At 37.5% G+C, this 10,473-nt stretch overlaps 1 protein-coding gene across 3 annotated transcripts in view; it reads left to right on the plus strand.

Moving 5' to 3' along the window:
* GCFC2 (GC-rich sequence DNA-binding factor 2) overlaps nucleotides 1–10,473 on the plus strand; it is a 47,742-nt gene that overhangs the window by 30,374 nt on the left and 6,895 nt on the right. For all 3 annotated transcript variants that reach the window (XM_055378150.2, XM_019021120.4, XM_019021119.4), the window contains exons 12-14: nucleotides 1,647–1,768; nucleotides 8,458–8,534; nucleotides 9,770–9,836. In XM_055378150.2, the coding sequence (XP_055234125.2) occupies nucleotides 1,647–1,768; nucleotides 8,458–8,534; nucleotides 9,770–9,836 (266 nt within the window). The remainder of the gene's footprint in view (nucleotides 1–1,646; nucleotides 1,769–8,457; nucleotides 8,535–9,769; nucleotides 9,837–10,473) is intronic.

Below are 10,473 nucleotides of genomic sequence, written 5' to 3' on the forward strand. Positions count from 1 at the left end.
TTATCTCTAAGTCCCTGACTGGGGCTGCTGGCTTTTTTCAGAGATGCTCTGCCCAGAGAAGAGGAGTTTAGAGAGGCAGTCTGGCCGCAGCGGCCTTGCTGAGCTGCGGTGGGCTCTGCCCAGGTCGAACTTCCCGGTGGCTTTGTTTACACTGTGAGGCATAAACCCGCTACTGAAGCCTCAGCGGTGGCGGACACCCCTCCCCCTACCAAGCTGGAGCATCTCAGGTTGGGCTCAGACTGCCGTGCTGGCAGCGAGAATTTCAAGTCAGTGGATCTTAGCTTGCTGGGCTCCGTGGGGGTGGGACCCACCAAGCCAGACTACTTGGCTCCCTGTCTTCAGCCCCTTTTCCAGGGTGGTGAATGGTTCTGTTTCTCTGGCGTTCCAGGTGCCACTGGGGTATGAAAAAATAAAAATTAAAAGAAAAGCCTGCAGCTAGTTTGGTGTCTGCCCAAACAGCCCCCAGTTTTGTGCATGAAACCCACAGCCCTGGTGGGGTAGGCACTGGAGGGAATCTCCTGGTCTGCCGGTTGCGAAGACCGTGGGAAAAACACAGTATCTGGGCTGGAGTGCACTGTTCCTCCTGGCACAGTTTCTCATGGCATCCCTTAGGTAAGGGAGAGAATTCCCCAACCCCTTGCGCTTCCCAGGTGAGGCAACACCCAACCTTGCTTCAGCTCACCCTCTGTGGGCTGCACCCACTGTCCAACCAGTCCCAATGAGATGAACTGGGTACCTCAGTTGGAAATGCAGAAATCACCTGCCTTCTACGTCCATCTCGCTGGGAGCTGTAGACTGGAGCTGTTCCTATTCAGCCATCTTGGCAGCCTCCTTACACTGAGGGGGATTATTTTTAATACAAGATAAATAGTTGTTTGTAGGGTGATGGAAAAAATCTAGTACAAGTGATGTCAATACCAAAGTGGAAGGACAGTGTTCTGGGAACAGGATCTTAGACTAAGCCAAAAGGCTTGGGATCTCATCCACAAAATAAACAGTTCGCCTGAAGTGGTGGGAGTGTGGGTGCCTCATCCATAGGAATAGGAGACAAGTTAGAGCATATGGGCACAGATGTAGGTAGGTGTGTAGATGCTGTGGTAGGAGCTTCGTAGTGCTGCTTTTCTGATTGCTTCTATTTTCTTAGCAAATTAGGAAGTAATTAGCTGAAAGAGAATGCAAGGGAGTAGAAAAAATAAAGTAGGAAATAATCATCTAGAAGGAAAAAGTCCATCAACTGAGAGAGAGATAATGGAGAGGGGAGAAGGTATGAAGTAATCATCTAGGTGAGAGGGAGAGTGAATGGACCTGAGAGACAGAGAGAGAGAGAGGCTCACTCAAGTTGTATAGTGATCAAGTTAATGTGTTTGTTTTTCCAGCCACTTTTTATCTGCATGGTTGCAGGCAGAGACTCAGTGACAAGGTGAACTTAACTATAAAGAGCTGTAGTTTAGCCAGAGGAGTTTAACAAAGCCCAAGAAGAACAAGGAAATTGAGGATGTATGCAAATATGTAATGGTAATAATTGGCCATGGAACTTAAACTGAATAAGGAGGGAAGTAGTGTTTGTTAAAGGTCTTGATTATTTGTATATGAAAAGCAAAACAATCTAGTAAATACATTGTGCACCACTGAAATATTTGTTTCAGACTTTGTAGAATTCCTTTGGGATCCTTTGTCAACCTCACAGACAACAAGTTTAATAACACATTGCAGAGTGATTCTTGAAGAACATTCCACTTGTGAAAATGAAGTTAGTAAAAGCAAACAGGTAATAATTTCTAGAGTTGCGAACTCCATGATCTATCTCTAAATCATTATAATTTTCTTACAGATCTTGGTTTATAAAAGATGCAGAAGTGATTATCAGAAAACTGTTTGGGGGAAAACATATTTACTTTTGATTTATAGAAACTAGACTTTTTCTCAGACTGCACTGAGATGAAAAAAAAATTTTAAAAACTGGTCTTGGCTATTTTTTATCTTTATAATAATAAGATGAAAGAATATACCTTGATACTTCTGAACACTGTGATAGGAGTGGTAATCATTTTAAATTATAGACATACATGTAAGGACCCAGATTATGACTTTCATTCCTATTAGCTTACTTTTCTCTGTTCAGTGATCTGATTTGTGTTCTCTTGGCCCAGGCAGCCATCTTTCAGGATTATGAATATACACTGGCCCTGCAGAGATGAACTGGTATAAATTCATTAGTGCAAATTCATTTCTTCTAAAGGAAGACAACAATGCTCATTACCTTTGTTCTTTTGGCAAAAATCCAGTGGCATTGTGGCTTTGCTTGAACAATGGTTTCAAAATTAGACTGACACTTATTGTATTAACTAGTTATTTGTAGTCTGCCAAATAATAGTAGTCTCTTTAAGGATTCAAAGTTCAGTAAAACAGATCTTGATCTTACAATTATCTAGAATTGAATTCAGTGAACATAAGACATATTGAGGAACTTTTTAGAGTGATGTTGCTGAGAATCTTCTCACTCTTTCATTGTAGCATTTTTTTTTATTGTTTGTTGATGAGATTGTAGATTCATGCAGTTTTATGAGTAAACCAATTTTAGGTTGAGCTTTAGGAAATTAAGGAGAAATTGACAGACTGGAGAATGCCCAGAGTAGAATGACAGAGGTGGTTGAAAAGCAAGGAGGCATATCATATTCATATTATGAGCACCATTAAGTTTCAGCCCTTGGAACTGTGATTACAAAGGAGGATAGCTGTAAGAAATGAAAGGGAGAAAAGGGATACCAGCCTAATTCTGCCTTCAAGAAGCATGTAATCTCAGAGAAAATAAGATGCACATAAACTGTAACTTAAAACTGGAAGTGAAAAGGAGAAGTAGGGAAGATAATAAACACTTATTTAATTCCAGTTGTGTACTAGGCACTCTGTAAGGTCTTGTACCTGTCATCTTAATCCCAGCAGCCCTATTTAAAAAATGGGTGATCGCCAGGTATGGCAGATCACGCCTGCATATCTGAGTGCTTTGGGAGGCTGAGGCAGGAGGATCTCTTCAGGCCAAGAGTTCAAGACCAGCCTGGGCATCATAGCAAGATCCATCTCTACCAAAAAAATAAAAATTAGCTGGGCTCCCCCTTGAGCCCAGGAGTTGAAGCTGCATTGAGCCTTGATTGTGCCACCACACTGCAGCCTGGGCAACAGCAAAACCCTGTCTCTTAAAAGGATGATAGCCTCATTTTATAGATGAAGAAAATGAATCTTTAAAACTAGTTGTCACAGTGCTACTATGAATGAGCACTAGGATTTGAACTTGGATAGTCTGCCTCTAAAGCCCAAGTTTGCCTCACTGACCATGTTGCCTCCCCTTGAGCAGCATAGATAAAGTACTATGTCTTCAGGAGAGAGACAGGAGAGAGAGGTTACCTTCAGCAGTGGGGATAAGGAAATAATTTATCTTAGGGGTGGCATTTGAACTGTGGCTTGAGGGAAAGAATAGGATTTCAACATGTGGCAACAGAGAGGCATTTTCTGCTTACCTCCAATAGGATAAAAACTCAAGTAAAATAGATGGAAATTGTTGCAGGAATTAGAGATATTTAATTTGAAAGAAAATGTACAGAGAGATGCTGTTTGTATTCAAAGAAGGTATAGATTTATTCTGTGCTGTTATGCAGCATAGAACCAAGATTAGTAGTTAAAAGCTACAAAGAAGCAGATATATAATCCTGCATTTGCTTTCCATATAGTATTGTTTAGTTATAACCTAAATGTAAATCATTATGCTTTACCATTTGTTAAATACTTTCACATTGTCTCATTTGATCCTCATAACCCTGTGAAATGTATTTATTTTAATTGCATTTTTACAGATGAAGCTGGGGCCCAGAAGGGTTAAGTCATTTTTGAAATACTTGAATACTAAGTGGTAGACCTGGCTCTTTGTGATCACTGAAGCCCTTCAGCAGTATTATGGATTCACTCATGAAGTCTTTTTTTTTTTTTTTGAGGCGGAGTCTTGCTCTGTCAGCCAGGCTGGAGTGCAGTGGTGTGATCTTGGCTCACTGCAACCTCCGCCTCCCAGGTTCAAGCAATTCTCCTGCCTCAGCCTCCTGAGTAGCTGGGACTACAGGCACCTGCCACCATGCCTGGCTAATTTTGTGTGTTTTTAGTAGAGACGGGGTTTCACTGTATTAGCCAGGATGGTATTGATCTCCTGACCTTGTGATCCGCCCACCTCGGCCTCCCAAAGTGCTGGGATTACAGGCACACTCATGCAGTTTTTATAATGGATGTTTTTATTCTGAAACCGCTCTGCTGTGAATGTAGAAAATGGGTTGTTTTCATAAGCAGGAGAATAGATTACATCAGGGTTTTCAGTCTCAGCACTACATTGGCATTTGGAACAGATAATTTTTTGTTGTGAGGGTTTGTCCTGTGCGCTATAGTATGCTTAGCAGCATCGCTGGCTTGTGCCCACTAGGTGGCAGTAGCACTCCCCGGTCTTCACAACCAAAAATGTGTTTACACATCGTCAGGTATTCCCTAGGGATGGCAAAATGGCACTTGGTAGAGAATCACTTACACTATATAATGCCCCATGTTGCTAAGACAGTTCACCAGTGGAATCACTCCATTTCTTCAGTGATGAAAGAGAATGAGGTTCAAGAATGAAAATTGAGTCAGACAACATAGTTTCTGTTTTCAAAGTTAGAAGGAAATGCTGTAAGCTAATGCCTGGTAATAATAGTTTTGATTCTGACTAAAAATCTAAAGTAAATTATTATAGAGGAAGATTATGAATACTTAAATTTAAAAAGCAGTAATAACTATAATCTGTCATTGATAGGATTCCCAAATACAAATGATACTTAACATTGTTTATTGAAGCAAATTGTTATTATGATTGTTCTTAGGGATTAAATGGGGAAATATAAGCTTAAGTAAACCTAAAAAATAATGGCCAGTAGGGCATTGGCTACCTATGGGGAGTCTGTTAGTATTACATATCTTCTCAGCTTTGCCCTGTTCAATATTTTTATTGAACTGGATAAGGAGTTAAAATACATACTAATGAAATGTGTCAGTGACAAAAAGCTAGGAATTCTGTAAGACTTGTGGATGGTAGAATTAGAATCCAAGAAGATTTCAAAAGATTGTAGAAAATGGACTGACTCAAGAAATTGTGAAAAAATAAATGCATGTCCCACCCATGCGTTTAAAAATTCAACTATATAAGTAAAAGATGGGAGAGACACAGTTTTGAAGCAGCATAAGTAAGACAGATTATAATCAATAAACCCAGCGTGAGTCAGCAGTGTCACTTGAGTAACAGAAAACAGGTACATGGGAGTTTCTCCTAGTATGTGTGTGCTATTTTGAGTAAGAATGGCGTATTTGGTGATAATACCCACAGATTAGACCTTCCTGGGAATACTGCATTTAATTTTCGGTGTAAGCATATTAAGTGGAGAGTGTCTTAAGATAGTATGGGGAAGAGAAGATATATAAAAAAAAAAGTATGATATTAATCTTAAAATCTAGAAAATTGTCATGTGGAAGTGGGGCTAGTTCTATTCTATATGATCCCAAGAAGTAAACCAAGACCAAGGAGTGGAAGCTGTGGGAGGGAAAAGTTTGTTAACTCTCATTGTTAACTTAAATCTAATAGTCCAAAGTTATGGGCAGCCTCAGGAGATAATGATCCCCTATCAGCAAATGGTTTTAGACATGGCTGGTGGACCATTTAGTAGAAATGTGAAAATAAGTCTAAACATCACTTGGGAGTTCAGATAGATTTTCAGACTCATTTTTTGTTTTTTCTTTTTTATCAACAGAATCTATTTCAAATAAATCTTACACAATCTGATACACAAACACACATACAGAAGTAAAACTGCTCCTACTGTTGTGAGCACCTGCCCTTATTCTTCCCCGACCACCCCCAACATTTGTCCAGGCCATCCTGGGATTACCTCCATGGATATAGAGAACAGCATAAAAACCATTGGCATCACACAAGTGCCTCTTTAAAGCTGTTTCAAAGTATATATATATATACAAAGGGTTGTATGTGAGTCTGAATGTGTGATTCAGAATGCTTGTCAAAACTGTTTGGAGAACCTTATTTTCCACCAAACAAATGATGTTAATTAATACTTAGAAAAGTTAATATCTCACGGTTTTAAAATATGTGAATTTATGGGAGGTTTCTTTTCTTTTTTTTTGTTTTTCTTTTTTTTGTTTTTTTGTTTTTTTTTTTGACAGAACCTTACTCTGTCACCCAGGCTGGAGTGCAGTGGTGCAATCTCAGCTCAGTGCAACCTCCACCTCCTGCGTTCAAGCGATTCTGGTGCCTCAGCCTGCCAAGCAGCTGGGATTACAAGCATGTGCCACCATGTGTGGCTAATTTTTTCTATTTTTAGTAGAGACAGGGTTTCACCATGTTGGCCAGGCTGGTCTCAAACTCCTGGCCTCAAGTGACCCACCCACCTCAGCCTCCCAAAGTGCTAGGATTACAGGCATGAGCCACTGCAACCGGCCAGTGAATTTATGTTTTGTTTTAAACAATTTATTTGGAAATATTAATACTTTGAAAGAAAACTTTCATGAATAAGAGTAGTATTTCCATATTCCCTTTACCAAGATTTACTTGTCATTAATATTTTGCCCCATTGGCTTTATCATTAGCCCTTCCATTTTAAATATATACATAGAATATTTTTTCTCCTGAGTACTGAGAACAGGGTGCATATTTGTTAAGACAAGGATATTATGTTATATAACCAGAGTAGTTAGCAATTTCAGTAAATTTATCAACACTTAATCTACCATCCATATTCCACTTTTGCCAGTTGATTCAATAATGTCCTTTATAACATTTTCAATAGAACTATTTTAAGAAACAAAATTTAAACAATATGGGAACATTTGTCAAGGCCAGCATTCAAAATCATTAAAATTAAATGAAAAAAATCAAAGCAGCTTTTTCTGTATCATGAACACCTAACTCAGTAAGTTACATAAACTCAGATGCTATTTTTTGGAGATATTGTCTAGAAAATGCTTTTTTTTCTTTGAACAGAATTCAGAATGTTTAAAGAATGGAGTAAAATACAACTGAGTTTTAATTTTTAACATTAAATAATTGTTGATATATGGCCACTTGAGGAATATGTTATAGATAATTAAGTGGAAAGAGAAACGACTTCAGGTCATGCTTTTTATGAAAAATATATTTGAATTCTACATTTATGGATAATTCAGTTAGTATATAGTATGTGACAGTTGAATTTGTGCTGTATACATTGTCATTGACTTAAAAAAAACTTTTACTCTAATGTGTAGTATGCCATTTTTATTTTTCAAATATGAATACTTTAAGAATATCATTATATAAATATTGCTAATATATGAAAAAAATAAACACTCATTGTCTTTCATTCCTAGTACAAGGACTAATACCATCGTAGGATATTTTCATCCTGGCTTTTTTTTCAAAGTTATAATCCTAATAGGCATGTAAGTTAGTATACTACTTCTGCTTAATGTTATCTCATTGCGTATTTATAGTTGTCTGTTACTGTAGTCATCATAAACTTCAGCTAAAGTTTATGATAGATTCACTGGAGGGATGTAACATCTCCTTAAAATTCCCTGTGATTGAATAGTTTGGTCATTTCCAATTTTTTGATATACAAACAAAATGGATTTCCCTAAGTGGATTTTCCAACAAAGGACCCACAGCTGGAGTATATAAAAGACTTGTACAAATCAGTAATAAAAAGACAGAACCTAATACAAAAAAAATAGCAATGTTGGCAAGCAGCTTAATTAGATACTTTGCAAAACAGCTTGCCAAGTGGCAAATAGGAATATGAAAAGATGCCCAACAGCACATTACTCAATGATAATTAAATGAGAATTAAAACAACAAAATGAAATATGACTGCATACCCACTATAATTGCAAACATTAAAAAACAAGAAAATGCCAATTATCGTAAGTATGTAGTGAAACAGGATTTATTTTATACTGCAGGAAGGATGTAAATGGGATGCCACTATTCTAGAAACATTTTGGTTTTTTGTACGTAGTTGAACGTATGGACATGAACTATACTCCAGCCATTCCATTTCTATTTATATACCCATTAGAAATGTATGACCATGCATACTAAATGACATGTACAAGAATTTTTATGGCAGCATTATTTATAATAGCCACCAAACCAGAAATCACCTAAGTGTTCCATCAATAGTATTCCTGCAACAAAATACTATATAGCAATGAAATTGATCCAACTATACCCATATGTAGCAACATGGATAAATAAGGTTTTTTTTGTACCCAATTGATAGTTATTTTAACAGCTGGTTATGTGAGTGTGGATAAATTTGTACTGCAGTTAAAATTACTTTTTTTTTTGGTAAATACATTTCTATCTTCTATCACTGATGCTTTTCAAATTTGTAATAATAGGATTTACTTAAATCCATTGTTTCAAGAATGAAAAAGGCAGTAGAAGATGATGTTTTTATTCCTCTGTATCCAAAGAGGTAAGCGCTGTTAATTTCTAGATTGTTTGAAATACCTGATCATAGAATACAGATTTGTTTAAGAATGCAATGCAAAAGAAACTATAGTTTTTTATTTTTTGTTTTGTTTTGTTTTTTGTTTTTTGTGTTTCTTTTTTTTTTTTTCTTTTGAGACTGAGTCTCACTCTGTCGCCCAGGCTGGAGTGCAGTGGCGCGATCTCGGCTCACTGCAAGCTCCGCCTCCCAGGTTCACACCATTCTCCTGCCTCAGCCTCCCATGGCTGGGATTACAGGCGCCCGCCACCATGCCCGGCTAATTTTTTGTATATTTAGTAGAAATGGGGTTTCACCATGTTAGCCAGGATGGTCTCGATCTCCTGACCTCGTGATCTGCCTGCCTTGGCCTCCCAAAGTGCTGGGATTACAGGCGTGAGCCACCGCGCCCGGCCAACTATAGTGTTTTCAAAACATGTGTACACATATTCTATGAGGATGCAAATTGAGATTTCAACAAATATTTCTCAGTGACTTACATAAAGCTGTGCTTTATCTTGGCGCTTAGATGTATTTTTGTTTGGTTGGTTTTGGTTTTGGTTTTACATATATCCTAGGAACATAGCAGGTGATATAGAGTGGTAAAGAGCACACGTCCACTGTTAGTAGATATAATTAGTGCCTACCTCACAGGATATTAGGGAGATGGAGAGAATGCTCAGAGCACAACAGTGCCTAGCACAGAGGAAGCACAATGCTGAGGAACGAGAAACTGCACCTGTAAATTCTGCAGTCACTTTAAATTATAAAACAAGGAGTATTTGATGTATGATCATAACTTTGCTAAGAAGGCATCAGTTATAATGATGCATGAACTGTAGCAATCCAGTGAGTACTGACAGGATGGAGGAGCTTTATGGAGGGGGAAGAAAGGAACCTCAAAGCTTTCTGATTCATTTTGAATCATGAGATGTCTACGTGTAAAAATTCTGCCCTGGTAAACTTTGTTTATAATGTTTTAGATAAGCAATGCATTCACATGGTTCAGATGTATGAATGTGATATATTAGTTATTTGTTTATAAATATATATTTTATAAATAAATATATATTTTATTTATAAAATAAAATAAACAATTTCTGTTTATATTCCATTAAGGCTTAGTTTGTTTGGTTTAAAAGGAAGTCTGATCTTAAACTCTGGTTCTGAAAGACTAATAGTTCTTTGCATTTTCTCTTTCTCTTTCTTTTGTTTCTAATTAGTGCTGTAGAAAACAAAACATCACCTCATTCAAAGTTCCAAGAAAGACAGTTCTGGTCAGGCCTAAAGGTGAGCAAAAACTGCAAAAATGAAAAGGCAATTTTTGTAAAAATCCTGTTTACTATAGAACAAAGAACAACAAACTTCTTCTATAAGAATTAGATAGTATTTTAGGCTTTGTGGTCACATGGTCTCTGTCGAATTACTCAACTCTGCCGCTGTAGCACAAAAACAGTCATAGTACATAAACAAATGAACATGGCTGTTTGAATAAAACTTATGAACACTGAAATTTGAATGTCATATAATTTCCTCATGGTACAAAATATTTTGTTTAAAGACAGTTTTAAAATGTCCTTGAAAAGTGTTAAAACCATTCTTAGCTCACGGACCCTATAAAAACAGGCAACAGGATGGATTTAACCCACAAGCTATATAGTTGGCTAACCCCTGGCCTTAAAATTATTGCTAAGTCAGTGGCAGTAGGGATGGGAAGGAGAAGAAGGTTCAAACAATGTTTGGGAGGAAGCATTGAAAGGAGTCGATAACTGATCGAGGGAAGATAAGATCTATTTTGTACATAATGAAGATATATGTGGGACAAATAGAGATACAGAGGTCTAGGAGGTGGTTGGATACATAAGTCTGAATTTCAGGAGACAGATCTGAGCTGGAGATGTGGGAGTCCACTACCTGTAGGTAATAT

The sequence above is a fragment of the Gorilla gorilla genome, chromosome 12 (genome assembly GCF_029281585.2).
Source record: "Gorilla gorilla gorilla isolate KB3781 chromosome 12, NHGRI_mGorGor1-v2.1_pri, whole genome shotgun sequence".
Taxonomy (NCBI): Eukaryota; Metazoa; Chordata; class Mammalia; order Primates; family Hominidae; genus Gorilla; species Gorilla gorilla.